The sequence below is a fragment of the Pagrus pagrus genome (assembly GCF_965226575.1).
Source record: "Pagrus pagrus genome assembly, chromosome: 19".
Classification (NCBI taxonomy): domain Eukaryota; kingdom Metazoa; phylum Chordata; class Actinopteri; order Spariformes; family Sparidae; genus Pagrus; species Pagrus pagrus.
In genome coordinates, this window is record NC_140203.1 from 2,430,479 (window position 1) to 2,457,457 (window position 26,979).

The 26,979-nt window shown below is 42.8% G+C and overlaps 2 protein-coding genes across 4 annotated transcripts in view; both read right to left on the reverse strand.

Moving 5' to 3' along the window:
* The window catches only part of pitpnm2 (phosphatidylinositol transfer protein, membrane-associated 2), a 58,286-nt gene that overhangs the window by 25,825 nt on the left and 5,482 nt on the right, over positions 1–26,979 (reverse strand). Inside the window, exons 2-5 of one of the 3 annotated variants that reach the window (XM_084383506.1) lie at positions 23,909–23,947; positions 12,883–13,127; positions 1,399–1,613; positions 357–478 (exon numbers count right to left, since the gene is read on the reverse strand). In XM_084383506.1, coding sequence (XP_084239632.1) covers positions 357–478; positions 1,399–1,613; positions 12,883–12,960 — 415 coding nt within the window. In that variant the 5' untranslated portion in view covers positions 12,961–13,127; positions 23,909–23,947. Of the gene's footprint in view, positions 1–356; positions 479–1,398; positions 1,614–12,882; positions 14,898–19,836; positions 20,555–23,908; positions 23,948–26,979 lie in introns of those variants that run through there. The other 2 variants (XM_084383507.1, XM_084383510.1) reach the window with 2 other exon arrangements.
* LOC311275195 (tripartite motif-containing protein 16-like) lies at positions 3,715–10,704 on the reverse strand. Its single transcript, XM_084383519.1, has one exon. It carries the CDS (start codon positions 5,599–5,601, stop codon positions 3,928–3,930), a length of 1,674 nt encoding a protein of 557 aa, XP_084239645.1. The 5' UTR covers positions 5,602–10,704; the 3' UTR covers positions 3,715–3,927.

Below are 26,979 nucleotides of genomic sequence, written 5' to 3' on the forward strand. Positions count from 1 at the left end.
ACTGAACACCTGCCTCAAGATGTGTGTGTGTGAGAGAGAGAGAGAGAGTGTGTGTCTTTTATGTAATCACTCCCTGCAGGGAATGTGTCTGGAGCAGACTGCACATTTTTCCTGAGGCCTGGTGGATTTTAGTATTCAGAGGCTCAACACAAGCTCTCACACTCCACAGTCTGCATCCCTCTGCATCACACTGTCTTTGTTTTCTCTGCAAATAACATCGTGTGAATCTGACTCCTGATTCTCGACTTGTGAGGAGACGACAATAGGCCGGTCGATCCGAGAGGCACAAACTCATGAGAGCGCACTTTGGGAGTTTGGGAGAGGGTGTGTGTTTGTGTGCAGGATGATAGACTTACCTACAGTCCTCTGTCTCTTTTCAGCAGGGGACATGTTGAAGACGTCCACTTGATTTCCAGTATCTGGTTTATAATACGTCTCGATGTCTATAGAGAACTTCTCTACAAAGGGGCAGGTGTACCTGAGAGACGAGATAGAAACGGATGTTTAGAAGTGCAGAATCACCGAAAAATGGGAAAACTCGGTCCAGATTCTGCGTAAATGATGTAAACTAAACACTAAACGAATTAATATCAGATCATAAATATCAGAGGAGCTTATAGAAGTGAGTTTAGGACCAGGGATGCAGCTGATACCAATAACTGATAATTATCTGCTTTTCATGGCCGATACCGATGAGATAACCAATAATTCACTGAGCAAGCTCAGAATGTTCTTCTCTGATCTCTGACGTATCAGCGATGTAGACTTTATCGCCACCTTTTGGCCTGGTATGCAAGTTTAAGCGGAAAATATTCATACGAGTGTGAACAAGGCGTAAAACTCAGCACCATGCATCACATAATCTGCATTTCAGCCTCTTCACCACTGGCTCCTAATTGTTATAAATGTCCATGTGGGAAAAAAAGTTCACAGCAGGCGACGTCCTGCAAATCTAATCTATTAGAAATAACAGGAGTCGAGCTGGAGGAGTTCAGTTACCTTGAGCAGATAAAAACTTGGCAAAATGTGGCTCAAAGTTGGCAGCAGTGTGTGCAGTAAATGAATAAATGATTATTCAGCTGAAATTGTTCCAAATAAAGAAACCGCTCCATCAGCAGAATCCGCTGAATGTTATTTCATTCGTTTAATTTATGAATCTAGAGGGCGTATAATAAAAAGCATTAACGTTTTATTGCTGAGAGTTCTGTGTTTCTACTTTAGCTGAGGCCAGCCGCCCGACATCAGCTGATGTAATGTGTGCCCATCACAGAGCAAATGTTTTCTTTTCTCTTAAAGTCTGAGTGATTTATTGTTATGTCTCCATGTGTTCCTAAAGTCCAATCCATCATTTAAACATGTGTGTGATGCATCGTTCTCCTCTCTGTGTGGCTGTCTCACCGGGTTCGTGTATAGGGGTAGGCGTTCCAGGACTCCTCCTCCACTCGAAGGGCAGCTTGAGGCAGGATGGCACAGAACCAGGACGGGATGTGTTTGCCGATGTGATAGACCTTGCGCGTGTACTGACCCGAGCCTCCGGGGCCGTCCTCGTAAGGCTTGTTCTCCAGGATCTCCACGCCGCTGCCCTCGCCACAGCTCTCCTCTCTGCTCTTTTTCTGCAGGATGACAGCACAGAGGGAGGTGATACGCTGTTTGTTTCAGCAGGTGACACAACACATTTAAACACATCTGCTGTACATATTGTTGGTGAATGTGTTTTCTCATAATAACTGTTCGAAAAAGAAATTTGCTTTGTAAACTGCGGCTGTATTCGCTCTACTTAAAAGGTCCAGGGTGTCTGATTTGAGGAGAATATTGGCAGAAATGGAAAATAATAATCATAATAGTGCTTTTATTTGTGTATAATCATCTGAATTAGGGGTGTCGCCGATAGCCAGTGTGGACTGTAACTATGACATTCAAAAACTGAAATACTGACATCGTGTTAATAATAGACATTTGATAATCCAACGTTAATAATCCAGCACCTCACAAATCGTTCCTTTGTTATAGTCGGTGGATTTAATGAGCCTGAACACCGGTTGCCAGCAAAAAGAGAAGAAGGGAAAGCTGCAGTAACGGTGAACTGTTCGCTCGCTCGCTACAGTGTGGCCGCTACTCATCGATTTACTGCTTCTGTGCAAAATCATGTCGAAACAAGAGACGTCGAAACACACAGAGCATTTTTTATTTTTAAAATGTCTGTATATAGATATCACAATGATATTGTTATTGTGAATTATTTTAGCAACGATAATCGTCCGGTGAAAATCGACCCCTTAGACTGTCACATCTGAGTTTGTAAAGCTCCACAGATCAGGTCTGATGTCCTGACAACTGTCGTTTTCATTTTTAAATTAATCTTAATAAAGGAGCAGTCTGTAGTTTTGTGGAAGAAATGTTAATGAGAAGAGAAATATCTTCATTGGCTGATTTCTTTTTCTGCCTAAACAAATTAAACAAACAAACTCTCTTTGTTTTCATGACTGAAAACAAACAAACTGACCTTAAAGGACCACACAATTTATACTGTTTTACTTTGTTTATATTTGGCGGACCCTGCCACCTTTTCTAGCTTCAAACAGTGTTCTGTGGACCTTATTTTCCTTTGACAACAGCTTGTTTATTCACCGTATGGAACAAATACATGTTTCTGGTTTGTATTATTACCTCATTAATATTGTAAATATTAAAATTCTGACCTCTCCAAAACAACATAGCGCTCTTTTAAAAACGGGGACTGTCCCTGAAAACGTAAACGTGTGGTGACCCGATGTTACACTCAACAGAAAACAACAAAGAACACGTGAACATTTAAACATGTTTGAGAGCGATCCCAAACCTGAGTGTGAATTTATATCCGAGTAGATTTACCAGCCGGTTACACTTCAACACATTCAATGAACCAAACAGGAGCAGGAAGAAGAAAAACCTCTCTGAGCTGCCCCTTTCTTAATAATAACACCAGATACTGTAGATACTGATGGACATCACTTTATTGTTCACTTCTATTTTCACAAATCAACTCAGATACAATCAATAACAGTCATCTTAACATAAATGTGACTCAATAAGCTCATAACGTCTCATTATTTCTCTTTTAAATCCTCTTAAATTGAATATTTGAGCAGCATGTTACGTCACAGTGTCTCTGCTTTAATGTACTACATCATACAGACTCTTAAAATTAAATGTGATCTTAATATAAACAACCTCTGTAGATTTCCAGCTGATTTCTGTCTTTACACACGACTGATAACGTTTTCAAATCAACTCAATCTTTAAATTTCATCACGTGTGACCTGATAAACAGTCTGTTGCTGTGTTTTCTTTCATCCACCTTGTTTATAAGTCTTATTGCTCTTTTCTCTGACACATACAAAGGTTTAGTACGAGTCATAGACGAGTTGCCCCGCACCTCAAAATATGGAAGAACAAGTGAACAGAACAAAATATGAAGAGAATCAAAATCTGAACCGTCCTTTGTTCAAAACAGCAAAACATGGACACACTTTCCAGTTTGTTGACACGTCCATCAGTAAAGTCTGTTAAACCACTCTTGTTCAATGATTTCATGAACAGGTTCACTTCATCCACACAATCAGTGTGTTGGAGCAGAATCTCAGCTATGTACAAGCAAATAATGAAGCATCTCCTTATTGATTATGATGATGTACACTGAAGTCATCATGAGCAGCGAGAGCCTCCGTGGCTGAACAGACACAGGAAGGAGCGCCGCCTGAAGAAAGTCCAACATTTACAGAACAACAAGAAGACGTCAAAGTACCGCCCATCATGTTTGATTGACAGCTGATCTGTGTGCAGTGAAGAAACACCACAACAATCAGCTCTCAGCAACAATGATGGAAACACAACAAGTGAAGAAATGAAACACAGAGTTTAACCCACTGACCCTGAAATGACTTCTGTCTATTTGAGTTTACAAAACTCAGCAGAGTCTTCAAAAGACCAGCTAAGCTGAACTCCAGCATAGAGAGGCTGAGTGAATGTGGTCTGGACTCTGTGGAGGAGAGTGATGGTTTCAGAGACGCTGTAGAAGGACAGAATACCTGCACTGTGATCCAGGTACACTCCAACTCTGGAGGGCACAGGACCTGAGACGGGAGTTTTGACTTTGTTGTAATGAAACTTATAACTGTTTGTGGAACAATCTAATATCCAAGATTTGTCATTGAATCCAAATCCACAGTCCTCTGAGTTCCCTGCTCTGCTGATGTTCTTGTATGCGACTGCTACACCAACTCCTCCTCTCCTCTTCACCTCCCAGTAACAACGTCCAGTCAGACTCTCTCTACTCAGGACCTGCTCCCACCAAGTGAATCTGTCTGGGTGACTAGAATAAGACTGTTGTTGTCTCCTGTATGTTGCTTTTCTGTTCCCCTTAGATAATAACAGCTGTGTGTATGCTGTGTTTGGATCCAGTGTGATGTCACATGAATATCTTAAGAAGTCAGCTCTGGTCATGTTCTCTGGTTGTGGCAGTAAAACATCAACTTGAGTCTCTGTCAGTGAGATGTTTGTCCATGTCTCTCTCAGGACGTCCTGTAGTTTGTCTCTGACCTCTGACACAGCTGCTGTCACACCCTCAAAGTACTTCAGAGGACGGATATTGATGCTGGATGAGTGTGTAGACTCACTGAGTGCTGACAGTGAGGGGTAGTTGTGTAGAAACTGGTTGTGATCCTCTGTGTGTGAGAGCTTCTTCAGCTCAGCGTCTTTCCTCTTCAGCTCAGTGATCTCCTGCTCCAGCTTCTCCTGAAGCTCTTTGGCTCGACTCACTTCAGTTTCCTGCTGGGATCTGACCTGCTGCTTCACATCAGAGCGTCTTTTCTCCATGAGACGGATCAGCTTGGTGAAGATCTTCTCACTGTGCTTCACTGCTTTATCAGCAGAGCCATTGATGGCCTCCACCTCCTGTTGAAGCACCTTCACATCTTCCTCTCTGTCCTGGATTCTCTGCTGGATGTTTTGTCGACTCCCCTCCAGCTCTCTCTGCCTCTCAGTCCTCTCTGCTGCAGCTGACACTGTGTCGTGGCCTTTATGTTCCTCCACAGAGCAGAGATAACAGATACACTGCTGATCAGTACGGCAGAACATCTTCATCACCTCATCATGACGAGAGCAGATGTTCTCCTGGAGCTTCTTGGACGGCTCCACCAGCTTGTGTTTTTTAAATGTAGCTGATTCATAATGAGGCTGCAGGTGTTTCTCACAGTAAGAGGCCACACACTGCAGACAGGACTTGAGGGCTTTCAGTTTCCTCCCAGTGCAGACATCACAGGCCACATCTTCAGGTCCAGCATAGCAGTGATCAGCAGGAGCAGCTTGGAGTCCAGTCTTCTTCAGCTCCTCCACTAAAGCTGCTAACATGGTGTTTTTCAGCAGCTCAGGCCTCGGTGTGAAGCTCTTCCTGCACTGAGGGCAGCTGTGGATCCTCCTCTCATCCTCTGTGTCCCAGTGACCTTCAATACAGTTCTTGCAGTAGCTGTGTCCACAGGGAGTAGTCACCGGATCCTTCAGTAGATCCAAACAGATCGAACAAGAGAAAGCGTCTTGGTCCAGCTGAACTGCTCTCTGCGCCATTTCACCTCTCAGTGTCAACGACTGTCAGAGCTTCACTTCCTGATGACTGAAGTCAGAATGACGGAACAAGACAAGCGATCAGAGAGAAGAGGATGTGGTTATCAACCGTGTTTCATCTTTTACAACGAAGCCTCAGTTAAAACCTGCTTCACATTTGAAAACATCAAAGTTTTTAGTTGTAAAATGTTTCTTGGCTCCTCAGGCTTTGCTGATATTTCTCTAACTCTTCCTCTGATTCTGTTCACTTTTCTTCTCCCAGTTAAAAATATAGTCAAGGTATTTTACAACAACAGCTTCACTTAACCCTGGTGGCTTTCTGCAGGTCAGGATTAGACAAAAAAATAGAGATTCCAGAGTTCAACACAAAACACCAGCCTTCAGTGATTCAACAATAAACAACAAGAGAGAGAAATTCAGTTTGTTACAAAGTTCAGTTTCTAAAAAAATGTGTCCAGAGTGAACCCTCTTCCCAAATAAATCAATAAAGGATCTCTGAGAAAGAAAATAAACCCAACATCCATGATGCTGTTAGAGTTTCTTCCACTTCCAGTCAGCACGTGGAGGTGCAGCTACAGGCTAATGCTAAACTAGCTGTGTCATCTGTTAAGTGTTTTATTTATTTATTTATTTATTTCCTTCCTTCAGATTGGCACAAGTAGGCGTGGGTGGAGAAAACAAAATACTGGGAGAATCGCAGATCTTGCTCTTGCTTTTGACTTGAAACTCTAAAGCTCATTCGTCTGAACAAGCAGGTAGACCAATTAAATTAATGAGTAATTAGAAGAACCTTTCCTTCCATTTCCAAGTCGTGGTGGTAAATGTGGGGTTGAGAGCTAATTTGGTGTGAAAAAAAAAAACACAGTCCATCCTCATCCAGACTCAGCGCTGACACACATCCTCATCCTCCCTCCTTTCCATTGACTCCCAATTAAACCCCTGCCACCCTTACACAGCACTCCTGTCTCTCACTCAGGTGTTCAACCCGGCGAAATCCACTTTCCTCTCTGAGCCGCATGGATGATGCAGCAGAGGCAAAGTGATGAGCTGGAGAGAAAAACAGCTGCCACACGGAGAGAAAAAAAGAAACTGCTTTTTAGTCACATTCAACCTTTTTATTTATAATCCTGCACTCCTATTCTTTAAACCGTACTAATTTCCACTGATGAGTCGAGGTGAGGCGACTTTAAAAGGAGACAGTGTAGAGGAGGTCAAAGCAGTGATTGTGGTTTCCTCTAATAAAAGGCAGCAGATGGTTCAGGCCCACAGATCCTGTAAGACTGAGCCGTGTATTAAGCCTGTTGATTCACAGAGGGGGCCGTGGATTACCGCATCAGTTTATAAACACACTACATCTCCTTAAGAGGCTCTCCATTTAGACTGGAGGCGTCTGGGTGGCAGCACTCAGCAAATGTAAATGCACAGAGAGAGTTTAGATGGCCGGTGAGTCACATTAAACCCCTCCAGGATGAGACGCAGGAGCCCAGGAGAGGCCAGACCAGTGCTGGAATGATTTTTAATTAATCGATTAGGCGTTTCTACTCATGATCTGATCAATTTATTAACAAAATAAAAGGCAAACGTTCTGTTTCCAGTTAATAAAATGTGCTTAATGTCACTATAGAGTTAAATATTTTGAGATTCTTGACAAAACAAACCCAAGAACATCATGAGTGCTGGGAACTTTTGATTTCATAGCCCTGTTATGGTCAACTCATCAATAAATGAATCAATAATAAAAAATAATTAGTAGCCGAAAGCTTCTGTAAAAACCTCAGCTGCATTTCAGCCATCTTATACACGTTGTTACACAACATACATTTACATTTTAATCAATAGGTTTGATTATTTCTGTTCAAGTCTGTCTGCTTTCTGTTCATTGACGTACAGATGTAGAGAAACAGAGAGCTGAAACGTCTTCAAGAAACTAAAAACAAGTTGCAGATGATATAACGCTTAGTAAGTGACACTGACCACTGCCTGACCGATACCTAATCCGATCAAGGTCGGTATCTTTCATGGTCCGAGGTTTAATACTTTGTGTCTTTTTTTTTTTACTGTTGGCAAAAGAGGAAGTCAAATGCAAGAGACCAAGACAGACGGGTGAGCAAAAAAAAACAAGTCACAAAGTCAACTTTAATAATGTAAAGCTGAAATCCCAAGAACAAAATGCAGATAACAAGAAGGGCAGGAAAAACCCAAGAAACAGACTCAAGAGAAATTAAAAAAAAAATGTAAGTCAGAACAAACCGGAACTGGAAAAAGCACAGAAACAAAAAGAGCAACACTGAAGACACACAGGGAGCAAACAAAGGACCGGGGGACAGATACCGACGTGACGCAAGGACCAAAACAGACAAACTGACAGATTGTTGAGCCGCGCCCATGATGGTGGTAACCCTGACCCTGCTCCTGAGCAGCGACATCCATACGTCCATCCATCAAGACGTTTATACGACTTGTAACAGCATCAAAACATTATCCCAGCATTCCCATCTTGGGCGTGACATCAGAGGAAAATGGCCGCCGTGTGAATATGCTCCATTACTACCACAGAGGGAACCCCCTGGCAGCCTCCAGATGAACACACACACTAGCGATGGAGCAACTTTCAGGCGCCAATTATTTCATGCCCAACAGCACATCCATGATAAATACTTTGTCTGCACACCGGTCCTCAGAGTATAAAGCACCTGACGCTCTGTAATTAAATCAATGAATCAAATCTTAAATCTTTGTTTGTAAAGGCTAGAAACATTTGAATCTTCCTGCCGAGTCACGCCAGGTGACCATCGTGTATACACACTATACTCTGGCTTCAAACTGATGATTGAAAAGCTGTTTTATTCCCTCCACTGTAAATGTGCTGCGGGTCCAGGAACAGCACAGCGTGAATACAAATCGCGGTGATCATTATTAACAGCGAGGAGTGGGGTGCTCGGGGTCAAGAATGAGAGCTCAGATTGAACACGGAGCTCTCCTCTCCTGAAGACTTCAGGGAGGTGGTATCAGTAATGAAGGTCAGAGGAGGCAAACAGCTGGAAAATTGCTGTAATCTAGCAGGTAATGTAATTTAGGTGAGGAGCTAAGGGCTTTAAATTACCCTCCTCGTGTCTGCTGCAGCACAGCAGAGAGAGCACAGGATCTGTATTAATGACATCTGAGAGCTCATAGCTCAAGTGTCGACTACACAGCGTCTCCCCAGAGACTTCGAGCAGGTTTATGGATCTTTATGAAAACAATAGAGGTGATCTATAACTTTGGTACCGTCTTCTGGTGTTGGGCCAATTTAAACATTTACAAACCGGTTTGATGTAAGAGCCCGTGAATGAGAGCGTAGCAGCACTACAGTCCATCAGGGCAACTGTGACACGTCGTGTTTTCATTCCTCACGACAACCATTCGACTTCAGTTCATCATCAAAATGATAAATAAAATAAGACGAGTGGAAGTGGAGAACAGATGGTATTTTCTTGATGATAGGGTTTCTGTCCACTATAACACTAAAGGGCTTTTAATTTGAAATGGACACAGGAAGTGTTGAGTTTGCATTAAAGTTCCCATCAAACGGCTATTTTGTGTTGGCATAGTTACGTGTTTCCAAGCCCCGCCCCTCCCGCCTCGCGGTGATGTAACCTTCACTTCTCTTTCTGCGGCTTTACTCGAAAACTTTTCCAATGTGGAAGCTTTTTTTTTAAACCGAAGATGCTGCGTCTGCTGCTGAGGTGTGTGTGTTCTGGTGTTTGGCTGTCAGCAAAATCAGACAAACACACACACACACACACACAATTGTTGAAGCCTGAAGGAAGCTAACGAGACCTCAGCAGCTCTGCGAGGCTGCACTTCAAGCTAACGTCAGCGAGTGAACGGGCTCACAATGACAACGCTAAAAATGTTTTTAAAAAAAGTAGTACGAAGCCTTTTGTGGCTCCAGAGGAAGCTGCAGGAATCTGATAAACTTCCTCCAGTGATGTCCCTCAGTGGCTCAGTTGCATTGTGGGTAATGTATGCACCAGGTTTTGAAAAGGAAGAAGAATGAGTGAAATAAAAACATCAACATCTCTGGATCATTTGTTTTGAAATGATGGGTCCAACAGTGTTTTTAGGAGTGCAATGCTTTTCAACACCTGCTGCCTACATCACTTACTTACTTTCCAGGAATCTTCTCAGGAAGTTTTCAGTAAAGTAAAGAGTTACTGAAGTCCTTGTACATTATTAAAATGCAGTGATGTGACGGGGAACACAGCGGACAGTCTGACCACTAAAGATCTACATGAGCCATAATTGTGAGAAGAGGAACTCGTCCAGTTTGACACGAAGATGAGAATTGTTCAAGGGAAAGAAAAACTAATCTGATATGTAATATAATATTTAACAGCTGACAGGAAAAGAAATACAGTACAATTAGAGACCAGCTCGGGCAGACACACTGTGGACCACGTCTGTGGAATTACAATGGGTCGGGCTTCGCTGAGGGTCTCGTTTCTGCCGGGCTGAGCTGTCCCTGAATAATTTATGTGACACTGCAAGGTTAGCATAAACCAGGGTACAAAACTCCGCTCCTCGGGCCTGCGTTCAGTCCAAACCGGAGCACCGGCAGAACCTCATGCATCAAGCGTTATCACTGGCTGCTCACACATTTCATACTCCCCCTCCTTCAGCCGCTCTGCCATTTTTCAAATCTGTGCAACAGACAACTCTCATGGATCAAACTGTCAGCTCGTTCGTTAAATAAAACAAAAACTGCAAAGACGACTCGCACACTGCAGCAAGTGGATACAAACGTGAAAGCAAAAGTGTAAAAAAAGCTGCGCGAGAGCAGAAAATATGTCACACAGCAGATCTTTCTGTTCTAATCTTAATTAGGACACTACAGGGGAAAACAGCTTTTTATGCTCTCGTTCATTTTGAGATTTTTGGCTATTTTGCCATTTTCTTTCAGACTAAAACGTCCAAAATAAACACTGAGGTCAGATTTCTGTTCTGGACATTTATGCAACTTGCATATTTAATAGATTATGCATCATTTGCATATTTAAAGGCCAGAAAACTTGAAACACCCAAGAAATAATTGTCTTTATGCAAGTTATCAACTTGAGAGGTCAGCTGTACTTTGTGTTTATCTAAACTAGGACGTTGAACATGGGTAACACTGTAGCTGCTAAACATCAGACTTTAATCTGAGAATTAAAAAACCTCAAAAAGTCAGAATTATGAGGAAAAAAATGTAACAAAACAATACAGCATCGCTCGCTAGCATGACTTTAGCTTCACCCTCTGCTATAATTAACAAATATGATCAGAAGTCATTTTTCTATGATAGATCAGTGAGGTTGAACTGAAATATTTGGGTTTCTTATTATATTTCTATGGATTATAAATCTTGAATTACAGACTTTTCTGCAAAGAAAAAGGGAAACAGGAGGTGAGGGAGTTAAAATGTATAATTTTATTTTTACACCGCCTGTGGTTCGATATAGTTTGAAGGTACAAGCCTGGACTCTAAATGCTAAACACCAGGCCCACTGGTTCTTACTGAAGACATGTTCGTTTCCTTCACTACCTACAACAGCTGCTCACTGTAGATTTTATTATATCTGGGACTACTTTCAGCGGCGGACTGATACATAATTGTTGACTTTTTTTCCCACCACGAAAAAAATGGCAGTTAAAAGAATCAAAATCTATTAAAACATCAGGCTGTTCATGTTATTGTGTCCACCCCCCTGTACCTGAGTGATAACCTGTATTTACAGTCAGACTTGTTGTCATGGTAACGCCGCTGCGCCATCACGTCCTCCTCCTCTCTCTCTCCCTCTCTCCGTCTCTCGCCCATATCACAAACAAATGATGGCAGCCCCATCCCGCCATGCTGCAGCTGATGTCACCGGTTACCGTGGCAACCGGTGCTCAACTGTGACGCTGAGCAGGAGGAGGGGTCCGGGGCGTGTGTGTGTGTGTGTGTGTGTGTGTGTGTGTGTGTGTGTGTGTGTGTGTGTGTGTGTGTGGATTTAATAATGTGTTTTATCAAAGCTGATTTTGAGTTGAGTTAATCTTGTCATGTTTATTTCCAACATGTCTCATCTGTTTTATTATTTTTCTTCTTCTTCTTCTTTTAATCTTATATTTCTGCCGTAATCCGTTTTATTTTTGTATTATTTTATTGTTGCCTCGTTGCGGTCCTGATGGTTCAGACACGTAAAGCACTTTGTAGTTTTGTTTTGATCAACGGAAACCAAAATCATCACCCCACTGAGGGCTGGATTCAAAATCAAACATTTAAATCACAGGCTGATCCAACTCATGAAGCAACTCATAATGTGACTCAGCAGTAAGTAATGCTCCTGATGACTCTGCGGGTGGTGTCCTGGGGGATCTCCTCCCAGACCTGGGTCAGGACGTCAGTGAGCTCCTGGACAGTCTGTGGCCGTACTTGGCAGCGTCGGACGCACCGATACATAACATCCCATAGGTGCTCAACTGGATTTAGGTCAGGGGCATCAATGTCTTCGTCATCCAGGAACTGCCTACACACACTGACCTCATGATTGTGAAATTCTTAATCTAAAATCCCAAATTATGGTTTTGTTTGTCAGAATTGTGAAGTTTGGATCCAGCTTCTAACGAGGTTTGTCAGCCAACAGGGGAACACCGTTGGTATGAGGTGGTATCTGTGTTTCGTTGCCAGTGTACTGCACTGCCCGAACGTTAGCTCGCTGGTGTTAGCGACGTTAGCTACGACAAACTGGCAACCACTGGAGTTGCATGTGATTTGGAGCGCAGCGGTGCTGTAAAGGTGAATGCAATAGAAGGGAAGAGATGAAATGACACGTTCAGTGACTGAATGTGATCAATAACAGCTTCATGCTGATATCTGTTAGTAAAAACTTGTTGTGTCTCTTATTTTTCCTTCATTTATGTCTAATTTAAACACTAAATAAAATCACTTCTTACTCAGAGCAGAATATTTTCTCTCTATAATTTTCCACTGTGTGTGTTTGCACCAAATTATGAACCGAAACACAATCCTGCCACATATGGAGCACCATCTGGTGTGCAGAACAACACGGGCCCCCGTGACCCTCTGAAAGTGCTCTTGTTCTGCTACAGTACGACACGATGACACCGTGACCTCCGGCCGCCTCCACACACAGACCTGAACTCGTGTCAGCACATGATCTGAATCACACCCCCGCTCCCTCGTACTTCCCCGCGCCACCAGACTAATCCTTTAATTTGAGATAAACAGCATTTTGACTATTAGTAATTCAGTTGTCCACTCACCTGGATCATGTAGAGCTGAGCGATGCGGTACTCCTCCACGCTCATCGGCATGGGGATGCGATACTCCTTGATCAGCATGGCTGTGGTTGAATCGGGCCGACTGTGTGTGTGTGTGTGTGTGTGTGTGTGTGTGTGTGTGTGCGCGGAGGGGAAGGAGTGTATGAGGGTAGTCGCTCCTCTCGGTCGGCTTCGCTACCCAAGCAGCATGTTCAAACAGCGAGGATGGGAGTCATCGTTATTCACACCTGAGGAGAGGAGCAGAAAAGAGGAGAGTGTGTAGATGGTAGCGTCCAGCGTCAGGAGGAGTTAGCATGTTTGTCTCAAGGATTAAAGCCCCCGAACACAAGCCAACACATCCTGTGTGTGTGTGTGTGTGTCCTCCAGCCCTCCCACAGATCTATTACAAGGTAATCCACTGACCTAGCAACATCCCTGAAATCCCCCAGCAACCTAAATCCCAACTCTGTCCACACACACCAAGATTCAGCCAAGTTGTGGTCAACGTTTAAATCCAACAAAGCTCTCTCATCTTCTGCACAGACGGAATATACTCATGTACTGCACTGTAGTACAATATTCAGATACTTAATGCGAGTATTTATTTGTCCTCCTACTTCAAACCTCTGTTTCACTACATTTATTTTTTTACAACTGAAGTTTTTACAGATTAAAAAGGTGAAATATGTAAGAAATCTGGTTGAAAACATTTAAGAATTGACTAAAATGATCAGCAGACTGAAAGAAATGACGGGTTTTGACATTATGACGTCTGTGAAAAGTGTTCCTGAGAAATCTACTGGAGTTAGCATGCTAACCAGCTAGCCTCAAGGTCCACAGCTCCTGTGCTAGTGGCCCGAACACCAACAACCCTACCCTGGTGCTCCCAGCTCCCAGTCTGGACCACTACAAAACAGTTACTCTGGTGACGTGCCGCCCTGTTTGTTTTGGCATTTGACTTCAGTCATTCAGCTTTATACTTTATTTATATATCTGTCTCTCTCACTATGTTAGGGCCACTTAGCTAACTGAGCAACTTGCTAACAGCAGCAGCCAAACACAGCTGAAGCAAAGAGTTCAGTGAGCAGCAGTTAGCGGTTATCCTGTCAATTTCTTTAAAGTCTCACCTTAAAACCACAAACATTAACCCCATGGTGGCGCTAGAGGAAAAGTCAGAGCATCAACAAACGATTCATCGTTCGGTCTGAGGGCAAACAGGCCGACACAAGTAACATTAAGATTTTAAATAAATGTTAAAACCTAAAAAAGAAACGTGTAAAAAGCTTCTGAAGCTCCGTGTTGTTGACAGCAAGATCTACTAATCTGTTTCCATTGTTGAACAAAGATCTGATCTGCTGCTGCAGCTTGACCCAACATGAAGAGCCAGTCACACACACACACACACACACACTTTTGATTTGACATGTCAGCTCCTCCTCAGCATCAGATTTACAGTCGTTCTCAATCTGTCTGAGATTAAGTAGCCTTTGTCATGTGACTCCTGAACTCATCTGTCTGCTCGTCAGTACGCGACCGTCTCTCAGCCGCCTCACAATCATCATCACAGTCATCACTCTGTCACTTGTGTTCGGATAGACGGGTGTTGATGTTGGACCAGAGGATGTCAGCGTTGGTTCTTCAGGGAGTGGACCAGATGTCACACTAAACGCTGTTGTCTTTACGAACACAGAGCAGCGAAGCACACAGATCAGAGGATCAGCGGTGGAAGAAGGATTCAAAGACAACACTATGAAAATACTCTTTAGGAACTTAAAGGACTCATAATGCAGAAAATGTGTTTTCTCACAAGTAAAAAAATATGTTGCTGGAGTAAAGATTATTTACAGAGGTTGCAAAAGTCAGTAGAAGTTCAGATACGTCTCTGGTAAAAGTAGAAGTACTGATTCAACTTCTTTACTCCAGTAAAAGTAATAGAGTACAGGCTCTGACATGTACTCAGAGTATCAGAGTAAAAAGTCTCCCTCTGAAGGACATTTGTGGTCAAAGCTAACTGAAGCTCACGTCATATTAATATAATTAAGAATAAGAATATAATAGAATCAAGCACAGTAATGAAGTATTTTTACTTTGTTACTTCTCACCTCTGGTTATTTTTAGGGATGTATGATGTTGGATTTTTGCTGATATCTGATATTTTTTCCACCTAATTGCAGAGAACATCTGTGAAAACGAGCAATTTGTGGAAATCAGCACCGAGAAATAAAAGAGGCGTCGATGCAGCTTCACTGATTTTTAGCTTGAAGATGAAATCATGACTGAAATCAACCCGATCATGTCACACATAAACACAAACATGTACTCATACGAGATCTGGTCCTCAGCGAATATGTATAAAATATGAATCTTTAAACTGTTTTTTTTAACAGTTTGCACAAAACATCTCCTTCTTCTGCTCCTGAACCCACAGAGCTCCAGTCATTCCCATGATGCCTTTAATAAACAATAACTCCAGGTATCACCGCTGCAGTCCTCTGCATGAACCATGAATGGAGATTCAAAATCCCAGCTGCTCTCCAGAGGCGGTAACGTCCGACCTGACTCAATGCGCTCTGATACAATTACAGCAGGGAGATGGAGTGGTGCTCCCTCCCTGAATCCTGTGAAGAATAAGTCCTTGACCGACAGAAGAGCTGCTATATATAGAGACACAGTAATCCCCACCGAGCAAAATGTGAGACGGAGACGGATGAAAACTGACAACAGACAGACAGACGGAGCCACGCATGAAGAGCGAGCCTTTTGTTTTTCGTTTGCCTCCATCTGATGAGCGAGCTGTGAGTCAGCACATCAGATACAGCAGACTGAACTCAGGAGAAGAAAACCTGAAGAACAAGCTGCAGACGACGTTACTGGAGAAAGTCTCAGAACGCTCTTCTACTTATTTTAAAGCAAAAATGCTGCCAAATTTTTCTGTTTTACGTGATTGTTGAATGAATTTCTTTGGGTTTTGGACCAAAGTAATACGTCTGAAAACATCACCGTGGTACGGAAGCCCTGAGGGGGAAAGTGAAGATTGCTTTTTTTGAGAGAAAAATAATTTTCAGGAGAATAAAATAAGAAGATTTCATTAGTGGAAATTTTTTTTTATGTGTAAAAATTTCAGGAAACATTTTCGTTTTGTTTTCATGTGTGAAAAAAGAAAAAGTGTCCTGTTTTTTTTTTTTTAAACAGATGAAAAAAGGCTCATTTTTGTGTTTGTTTCTGTAATACTCGTTTTGACCACAAGAGGCTTCAGTGCTCGTCCTCCTCATGTTGTTGTAAATAGGACTACAAACATTCACGTGTACTAAATATGAGACGTATCTTGTGTTTATTCTTACACACTATCAGTGTTTTTCTTGTCTGAATAAATAGTTAACAACAGTTGTGACGACTGTTTAACATGTGCAACTAAATCATGAGCTTATTTCCCAACGCTGCTTGGTTTAGTGTGTCAATGTGTTTTATATCAAGGAGGTTTTATTTTCACCATGTTCGTTTGTTTGTTTGTTGGTTTGTTGGTTTGTCAGCAGGATTACACAAAAACTCTTGAACGAATTTCCACTAAACTCAGATTGAGGATGAGTCTCGACCCAGAATAGACCCCGTTAACTTTTGGTGCAGATCCAGATAAAGGGACAGACCCAGGATTTTTTTTTACATTTTCTTTAATGTTGCGAGAGAGGGTGTTTTTTGTCATATTGGTTATTTCTTGGGATAATGCATTGATATTGAAAACAATCAGGCATATTTAAGTGGCTGGTATCTATGAGTGAGAACAGTTTGATGCAATCCAAATAAAAATAATGATATTAGATTGATTGGATTAGAGGGGACTGTTCGGCTTTGGCGGAGGTGTGCGCTCTACTGAGTGCCTACAGTCCCGAGCACTCAACCCCTGAAACTACAACATTAAAAAAAAAAACACTGCCTCTTATTTGGCAGACGACCACAAACATCACTTACATTATGCAGAATAACAGGAAGCTCTCAATCAACATGTGATGTAATGCTTTTCATCTCCACATCCTCCAGTATCTGTTTTGGAGTCCGGCTCCATTCCCTCTAATTGCTTTGGGTTCGAACCAAAGCTGATGGCTGATTTCCCACAGAGCGACCCGACCACAGTAAAGGGAAATTAGCTCTCTGCCTTCCCTCTGTGCCTCCACCTCCACCCACTCTGATCCATTTAACTGATGAAGTTTTCAGGGGTCGACTCTCTGAAAACACAAACCCAGCCTGCCGTCCACCTCCTCACATTAAACTCAAACTCGAGGTGAGCACCTAAAAGACAGACTGTCGCCTCTCAGCCCTGCGCAGACATCTGCAGCTACAAACTGTGGATAACATCTGTGAGATAAGAGATCAGGAACGTATTACCGACTGCACTAGTTGACTCTTTAAAAGGTGCAATATGTCAAAATGTTTGTTCAAAAGTTAAATTATCAGGAGACAATAAAGAAATAACAGTCTTTAATTTTTGTCTATGTTTTGTTTTGCAGAGACATCTATTGAAGTTAGCGTGCTAACCAGCTAGCCCCTCGCCATTTCGGATGGATGGATGGATTTAGTTGAAATATGTCCTGAACGACCCACCTTTAACTTACAGTAACTCACATCACCACTGACCTTTTAAGTTACTTAAGTGAACTTAGCGTACACATGCAGCAGAGAAGGAGCAACATTAGCATTCGTTCGCGGCCCCCTGATGAATCGAACCCACAAGCCTTGTAGTCAGAGCTCAGAGATAAGTCGACTGTCGAAGGAAAATCATTTACCACTTATGGAGCGATGCCTGCGAGCTGGTTCAGGCCGGCAGCTGGAGCTGTACTGGGGGCTACTGGGGGTCGGAGTGATGGGGTCCGAGCCTAGACGCCAAACGTGAGCTGCAGACTGACATTTTATAATTATAATTTATTCAGTCAAAACTAAACATGGAGAAGCAGCGTTCAGTTATTCAGCGCCACATAACTGGAACAAACTCCCAGAAAACTGCAGGTCTGCTCAGACTCTCACCTCTTTAAAATCGAGACTGAAGACCTTTTTGTTTGCCGCTGCCTCAAGGCTTTGAACTGTACTGTGACCTTTTATTCTTTAGTCTCGTCTCTTTTAAACCTCTTCTGTTTTAGGTTATTTTCCTATTTCTTAACTTGTTTTTAATGTTTTGTTTCTTGATGTCTCGCCTTAATTGTTTCAGTCATTTTTAAAAGCAAAAATATCAAACATTTGCTGGTTCCAGCGTCTTAAATGTGAGGATTTGCTGCTTTAATTCGACGTTAATGACAGTAAATAAAAAGTCTTTGGGGTTTGAAGACGTCACTTTTGGCTGCGGAATAGTGGCATTTTTAAAATGTTTTGACATTTTAGAGACTAAATGATTAATTATGAAAATAATCTACAGATTATTACCAACCAGACTGAAACTACTAAAACGATCCACCAGCTTTTTGACATCCAGAGCTCTGATAAAAATCGCTAAACGTTAACAGCTAATCCTGCACTCTGAACTGAAAAATGGTCTCAGTCTGTCTGGTTCGTTTCCCTCACGTGACGTCACACTGAAGCCTTCTTTACGTGCAGTTTTAACGTGTGACAGTTGTGTTTAATTCATGAAAATTTAAATTCCTCAGAACGTGTTGGCAGAATGCATATCCAATGAATTGTAATCATGAGGACACATGGATTAAGCACATGCGTATCTGTCACATTGTGCTCGACATGCACGAGTGGATTTATCGCGAAGAAGCCGAAGCATCGTGTCGTGCGATGCTTTCTTATCCCCTCGGGCAAAGAGCGAGCACCTGTTCTGTTTTTATTATATTATGTTATATGATGTATCCTTAAGATGCAAAATGTTTCTGTACAGAAGCCCTGAGAGGCCAAAATACTAAAGTCTGATCTAAATGGTTTTCTCTGCTGTGTTTATGAAGTTTTTTCTCTGATCTAAGTTCCTTAAATTTTTTTTCTTACTTTTTCAGAGCTTCCTTATTACTACGAACCCAAGTTCCCTTAATTGGACTTCCCTTAAGTGTCACTCTGCCCGCCGTGCTCAGATTATGAACAACAATGAATCATTTCAGATATTTACCGAGCATTCACATTACAATATTTTAAAATTCAATTTTGGTAGGACAAATCAAACCTTATGGTGGGACAGCTTTGGCTGCACGGATCAAGTGTGCAACAAATGTGTGGTGGTCTATAAAACCGGCAGAGAAACGAGACCACAGAGACGTTTTGTCAACAGTCCAAACCCCAAAGATTTTCATTTTACAGTGATATCAATGATATAAAACAGAGACAAACAGCAAATCCTCTCATTTGAGAAGCTTTGACATAAGACGTTCTGGCATCTTTGTTTTAAATAATATCGATTAATGTGCCTCAATTGATTAATTAAACATTTAGTCGACAAATTGCCAATTTCACATCATGTTTCATCCAACCAACAATCCAAAACAGCAGATTATCAGCACCGATTAATGTGATTAATGTGTAATCTCGTTCAAATAAGCTTACAATGTAGATTTAAACATGCTGCAGTGATCGTCAGCAGCTGAGGCTGAACTGCACCGAACATCTACTGAATATTTACACTTGAAATCAGATAAAAATGATGTGCCTCAAACGCCACCTCCTTCACAGCTTCCTCCCTTCAGAGAGACACATCGCAACCGCCCAACGTGACCACGAGACGTGTTGCACACAGGACGAGACAACATTTCAGCAGCGAAGCCGTCACACTGATCCCGAACCTCAGACGTGAATCCAGCGTTTGTCACTTTCGTATTTTCCTCAAAGAAAAATGACAAATCCGCCCTCAAAACAGCAGCCACCTGCAGAACCTCAGAGGAGTCCAACAGGCAGGCGTCCATGTTGCCATCATTCGACTGACCTGTTCTCACAACAGTTCAGTCCAGAGGAAACATTTTGTCTCGCGTGCATGTGAAAGATTACCTCGCAGAAGGCACCACCACCTCACCACAGCCACCCTCTGGGCAGAGGCTCAGGGGCCATTGCAGATCCTGGTCCCACAGAGACCAGCAGCCCGGGCTTCCTTCCACCTCATCCCTGCGCTCGTCTGCTGTCGGGCCAATCCTCACCGGCTCGCTCCCCCCAGCTCGACTGGGAAGGAGCGTCGCTTTTTAAATCCTCTCCTGAAATAAGAGAAGGAATCGATTCTCTCTCTCTCCCCTCCACCTCTTCCTTCTCCTCTTCTCTCATCCACCTCTGCTCTGTTTTCCCTCTCCCCCCACCACCCCTCCACCCCTCCTCGCTGTCTCCACCTCCTCGGGACTGAGGAAGCTCTGTTACCATGGAGACGCATGAGGCTGAAGCCCGATTGGTGGAGTTTGTTGTGATGCAGCCGGTCGGTGGTGCAGCCCACCAGACTGACTGCCTGCTCAGTGAGCGTCGCTCCTCTAACGCCGAGTGCTCCGCTAGTTTAACGCCTGCAGCTCATCAGGGAAGTTCTGGACGGTCGGACAGGAAATATAAATAATGCTTAATATTTAGTGTAAATCTCACATGCACAGCAAAATGTTTCAAGTCTTTCTGATAGAATTTCATTAATGTACATTACTGTATTATGAAGAGTCGTTTGGTGAATGATTTGTATTTATTTTCCTCTTATTTGATGACGTATGTTCATTTATTTCACTGTGCATATTCAATAAAAAGCTAAATAAAAAGATTGCGTCCAAGCAGTGATCTAAAAAACCTTTGTAAGCTCATTGAAGTGAGTCCAAGGTGACGTTTTCAAATGTCTCACTTTGTCCAACAGTCTAAAACCAAAAGATTTCATTTACTTTAGAGGCTGCGACCTGAGAAATTTTGGCATTTTTACTTAAAAATAACAATTAATGCGCCCATTATTTCCCGATTCATCAGTTATAGACTGGTCTTGCCAGAAAACAAGGCAGAGGTTCTGTTTCCACATGTCTTGTTTTGTCCATCAACAGTACAAAACACAAAGATGTGAACGATTTACTGACAAACAATCTAAAATTCCTCATATTTGAGAAGCTTGAGGCTGAGAAATGTTGCTTTGCTTCGAAAATAGACTTACTAATCAATTTTTCCACTAAAAGCAGCGAGTCCAAGGTGACGCTTTGTCCAGAACCACAAGAATTACATTTTCCAACAACGCCGATATACGATTAATGAGCCCATTGTTTACTTGATTAATCAATTAATTACGACGAAACAAGTCAGAGGTTCTGATTTCAAAAGTCCTGTAAGCAGGACCACTAGTTGTTGCAGTCCGAACATCAAGAGGAAACTGTAATCTAAGAAATTTTGGCATTTTTACTTTAACAAATGACTCCAGTCAGTATCATCTGATCTACAAATTGCCAGAAAACAAGTCAGAGGTTCTGTTTCCACAAGTCCTGTTCTGTCCGAAAATAAAAAGCTGTATTTAAGAAGCTGTAACCTGAGAAATTTTGGCGATTTTGCATTAAAAAATGGACTTAAACTAATCGATTAATCCACTTGTTATTGTAGTTTGGACATCAAAAGTGAGCTATGATCAGAAAACACTGATTAAAAACCTTTTTTAACGCTCAACAAATGTGCATCAGATTTCACACTCTGCACATTAAACACAGTGAAACAAACCATAAATCATCCAGTGAAGCTCTGCTGACACATGAACGCTTTACTTCAGCTGTGATTATTTTCTGAATGTGATACGAGAGATGAAGCGTTTGCTGGTGACGTGCAGAACATGTGCATGAATCACTTTTATCTGCTCCCACAGGCGGATCACCTGCTCTCATCATTATGCATCTGTTTGCAGGGTGTCGTGACCGTCCTGCCTCTTCCCGCTGTGTGTTTGTCTCACCTGCGCCGGCCACAGAATCTGAATGAGCCAGCTGAGCGGCGCCAACGCAGGTCTGTCCTTTTTGACTAACGAATCGGTGCACGAGGAAAAGTGTGCAAATGTTATTAATCCGGGCTGGAGCTGTGACGCCGCTCTGCTTGGATCAGCGCCTGTAATCTACATTTACATGTGGAACCAGCAGCAGCTTCGGCTTAAAGACACGAATGTCAATTAAAATGCAAAATATAAACTCGTATGAAAATATGTGCTGTGCTTTGCAGAAACATTCACTGCTGTCCCTGTTTTCAGATGTAATGCTAAGCTAAGCTAGCAGCCTGCTAATGAGCGGTTTCTTCTCATCTATATGGAGTTTGTTTCACTCAAACTGTGACGTTAATACACGAGAGGCTCAAACTGGAGGTATTTCTCTGAATGAGACCTGATGTGCACTGAGTGAGCGCTGAAGGCGTAGGATAAACTCTATGACTCACATGTCGACGCTTTATAAACGTCTCTTTAATTACATCCAGCCAACACGTCTCAGCGGGTTTGAGGTTAAAAATATCCCACCTGCAGCCAGACGGGCTCTATAGGGGGATTGTGTGGCTGCTGCTTCAACATCCAGCACAAGAACTGCAGAACTGAGGGTGAACCTGAAGACTACAACGGATCACAAAAGGCAAACTTAAACAGGGATTTAATCTACTGGCATACCGACAAACAGGAAGTGAGGCTGAGAATGAGAATGAGCTCTGCGATTTGTGCAGCGGTACCTCGCTCACAGCTCGTTTTATCTGGGAGCTGCAGAGACGTGCATCTTCAAAATGAAATGACTTGTTGATGGGTACTCCGCCCAACACACACACACACACACTTTATCTGAGCATCAGCAGAGCACCACGCTAACAGAATCAAGCCCTGCTCTCCAAACACCAAAGTCCTGCTTTACACGCAGATCCACGTCGGGAACATCTGCCACGATTACAGCTGTTAATTTGTGATGCTGTCAAACATCTTTCCTCACCAGACAGTCCTGTTGCTCATCCTGCACGGATCAAACAGCAGGTTACTCTGCGTCGGCTCCTGTGGTGTTACTGACGGCATTTTGTCAGGACGTCACACACAGCATGTGTTTGCTTAAATTCCCAGAGGATTTCTGTTACTGCGACACACAATAACAGCATTATAATGAAGCACGAGAGATATCGTGACCTACAGATCTTGTTCTTAACATGTTTGTTTGGTTCAGACCCTGACTCCACCACTGAGATCTGTCTCCACCACTGAGATCTGTCTCCACCACTGAGACCTGTCTCCATCACATCTTTACACGGACCTGTCTCAACCACATCTTTACACAGACCTGTCTCCATTACATCTCTTCAGAGACCTGTTTCCACCACATCTTTACAGAGCCCTGTTTCGACCACATCTTTACACAGACCCGTCTCCTTCACATCTTTACAGAGACCTTTCTCCACTACATCTTTATAGAGACCTGTTTCCACCACAACTTTACACAGATCTGTCTCCACCACATCTTTACACAGATCTGTCTCCACCACATCTTTACACAGACCTGTCTCCACCACATCTCTACAGAGACCTGTCTCCACCACATCTCTACAGAGACCTGTCTCCACCGCATCTTTACACAGACCTTTCTCCATCACATCTTTACAGAGACCCGTCTCCACCACATCTTTACACAGACCTGTCTCCACCACATCTCTACAGAGACCTTTCTCCATCACATCTTTACACAGACCTTTCTCCATCACATCTTTACAGAGACCCGTCTCCACCACATCTTTACACGGACCTGTCTCAACCACATCTTTAGACAAACCTGTCTCCATTACATCTCTTAAGAGACCTCTCTCCATCACATCTTTACAGAGACCTGTCTCCATCAATAATTGTTTAACTTATAAAAATCTAATAATGTCACACAGGATAAAATATCAGTCACAGGCGTCATTTACTGCAGAATGAGTACTTTTACTTTGACACTTTAAGTACACTTTGCTGCTATTACTTAAGTAGGTTTTTGAATGCAGGCCTTTTGCTTGTAATGGCGTATTTTTACATTACTTTACTGGTATTTTTATCTCAGTAAAGGCTCTGAATACTTCCTACACCCCTGCTCAGCTGACTGAAGATGTTGTTTTTTCCAAACTACAGATGTGAGATGTAGTCACTGACCTGCAGTCCATCTTCAGAGTCGATCTCCACTCTTCCTTCCTGTGAATGAAAAAAACAGCTGAGATGAGACTCAATGGCTGATGTTTTTTGAATGAAGCGTGCACAGTTACATGAACTCAGAGCTGGAGAGCTACGACACAGCTCTCTGAAAGTCAAAAATGTCACCTTCATACTGCAGAAACAGCTGATATGGAGCAGAAGTCGTGTTTCGAAACAGTTTCCTTCCTCAATCCAGTTTGAGAAACACAAAAAAAAATGTAATAGGACAGAGTGTAATATTATGAAATCTACCCTCTCATTTAAAAAGAAATTGACTTCTGTGTATGAAATTAGCTGGAAGTCTCTTTTCCTTGACGGATGCCAAACATGTTCACCCACGGCTAATTTGATCATCTGACACTGTCAAAACATCACAACATGAAGAGGCGTGGGCAGCGAATGAGAGTGAACGCCGGCTTGACGTGATGGCTGGGTGATGAGAGAGGACGGGCTATTTTTAGCTCAGGGCAGTGGAGGTGGTGGAGGTGGAGGGATGGGGTTGGGGGGGGGTTGATGGCAGAGAGCAGCGTGATGGTGGCAGGGCTGCTAGCAGGGGTTAGTTGTGATGCTTCACAAATTGCTCCGCTTTCCTGCATTCTGGTAAATGGCGGCGATGCATCAGTGTCTGAGGAGGGAGGGGAAGAAGCTAATCACCGTGCACATCGTCCATCCGAGTCTCTGGCTACTTTGTGCATCTGTAATGATTTTCACTGCACATAAAAACAAACATTTGAGAAATGAGGAGACAGAAATTCACTGATTCATTTCGCTCATTTCAGAATTGGATGTTAAAGGGACCTGACTTTTCTTTTTAAAGCCTTTGAATTCTCTTCTACATGTCAAACTGTGATTTACGTGCGTTACCGGATCTTTAGGTCACCTGAAGGCAGCAGAGCGTTTGATTTGTTCGTCCACTGCAGGCATAATGAAACAATTTATCAAGCAACTGTTTGTTGTAAAGTTGCTGTTGAGGCTTAAAGGGGACACTGTGTAGTTTAAGAGAAGAAATTCAAACTCAGTATTTTAATATTTACAATATTAATGAGGTAATAATACAAACTGTTTCCATAAGTGAATAAACAAGCTGCTCTCAGAGGAAAATAAGGTCTCAGAAACACTGTTTGAAGCTAGAAAGGTGGCAGGGTCAGCCACATATAAACAAAGTGAAACAGTTTAAACTGTGTTTATTCAGTTTATTCAGTCATGAAAACAAAAAGTTTGATTATTTAGTTTGTTTAGACAGAAATAAATCAGTCAGTGAAGATCTTTCTCTTCTCATTAACATTTCTTCAACAAAACTACAAAGTGCTCCTTCAATAAATGATTAATAAAGCATTTCATTGTGTGTTAACAGTAAAACAACTATTGACTTAAGTTTAACTAACTATACATTAACATTTAAGAATGATGGTCATCATAAAGTGTTACCAAAACACAGTTTTTCAGTTTGTTTCTCCTAAATTTGTGACTTTAATCTCAAAAAGTTTTACTCAGACTACTTCAGTTGTTTAAAGAAAGCTTCTTGGTGTTTCCAGATAGCTGTTGTCCATCAGTTCACCTCCTTTAACATCCTCTTTTTCACACTGACATGAAGGAACTGTAGAGGGAAATAAACGAGGAGCTGGAAACTGATGACTGCTTGTGGTTTTAAATTTGACAGCTGAGCACTGATACATGCACATACCTGCACACAGGAAGAAGAGGGTGGGCAGGTGGAAGTGGAGGTGGGTGGAGGAGGAGAAGGGGTTGGGGGGTGTTCTGTTAATTGGATATAGACAAGGAACCAGCAGGACAGCAGAGGAAGACACTGTTGTTAATAGAGCTGAGCTGATCTGAAGGCCCGGAGATAAAAGAGGAGGAAGATCGACTCTTCGGGGCCAATACCATTACGGTTTGGCCCCGCTCCAGAGCCTCCGAGGCTGGCTGACATGCAGCAGCAGAGCAGGTGACACGGGGCACGCTCTGCACTGACTCCAGGTCCTTTCACCCACTTTCATTTGTCACGGAGATTAAGCATCCATTAAGACTACAGATCCATCTCTTGATTACTCACATTCATAATGTCTGACTGGAAAACGAGTGAGTCTCCGCTGAGGAGAGGAGGCGAAGCACCCGCACGCAAAATCACTGCACACATAAACTAAACTGCTTTTAGGAAAATTTAGAGATGAATCTTCGTATCCGGGCTGATATCGTCATCGTGATGTGAGACTATGTAGACTGACTCTCAGAGACTGTTGTGCCCACAGACACCTATCTCCACCACACCTCTACAGACCTGTCTCCACCACATCTCTACAGACCTGTCTCCACCACACCTCTACAGACCTGTCTCCACCACATCTCTACAGGGACCAGTCTCCACCACATCTCTACAGACCTGTCTCCATCACATCTCTACAGACATGTCTCCACCACATCTCTACACACCTGTCTCCACCACATCTTTACACACACACCTGTCTCCACCACATCTCTACAGAGACCTGTCTCCACCAGACCTCTACAGACACCTGTCTCCACCACATCTCTACAGACCTGTCTCCACCACATCTCTACAGACCTGTCTCCATCACATCTCTACAGAGACCTGTCTCCACCACATCTTTACACAGACCTGTCTCCACCACATCTCTACAGAGACCTGTCTCCACCACATCATCTCAGATCAAGCTGTTGCAGACGAAAGGTGGACCACACACAGTCAAAGCTGATGGACAGTGTTTCCCAGATGTTTTTATATGAAGATGCCGACCAAATCATCATCACCAAGTCGAGTCTGTGACTTGGACTCGAGTTGCGCATAAGTCACCACACACAGACACTTGGGACTTAATTCTGACTCGCAATCAGGGGCTCGTAACCAATCTTTGTTTCAAGTCTGGCAAGCTTGCCGCCATTCCCGCAGTTTCACAAGAGCCACAGACGATGATGTCGGCTGCAGCAACAACACAGCTCAAAACGACACCATGGCGAGTACGGCGGCAGCTGCAGTGCCGTTTGTCATCACCTTTCGATAAAAAGACTTCACA

What these genes read in the sequence shown, in the direction of transcription:
- LOC311275195 (XM_084383519.1), bottom strand. Translation starts at nt 5,601, where the DNA reads ATGGCGCAGAGAGCAGTTCAGCTGGACCAAGACGCTTTCTCTTGTTCG.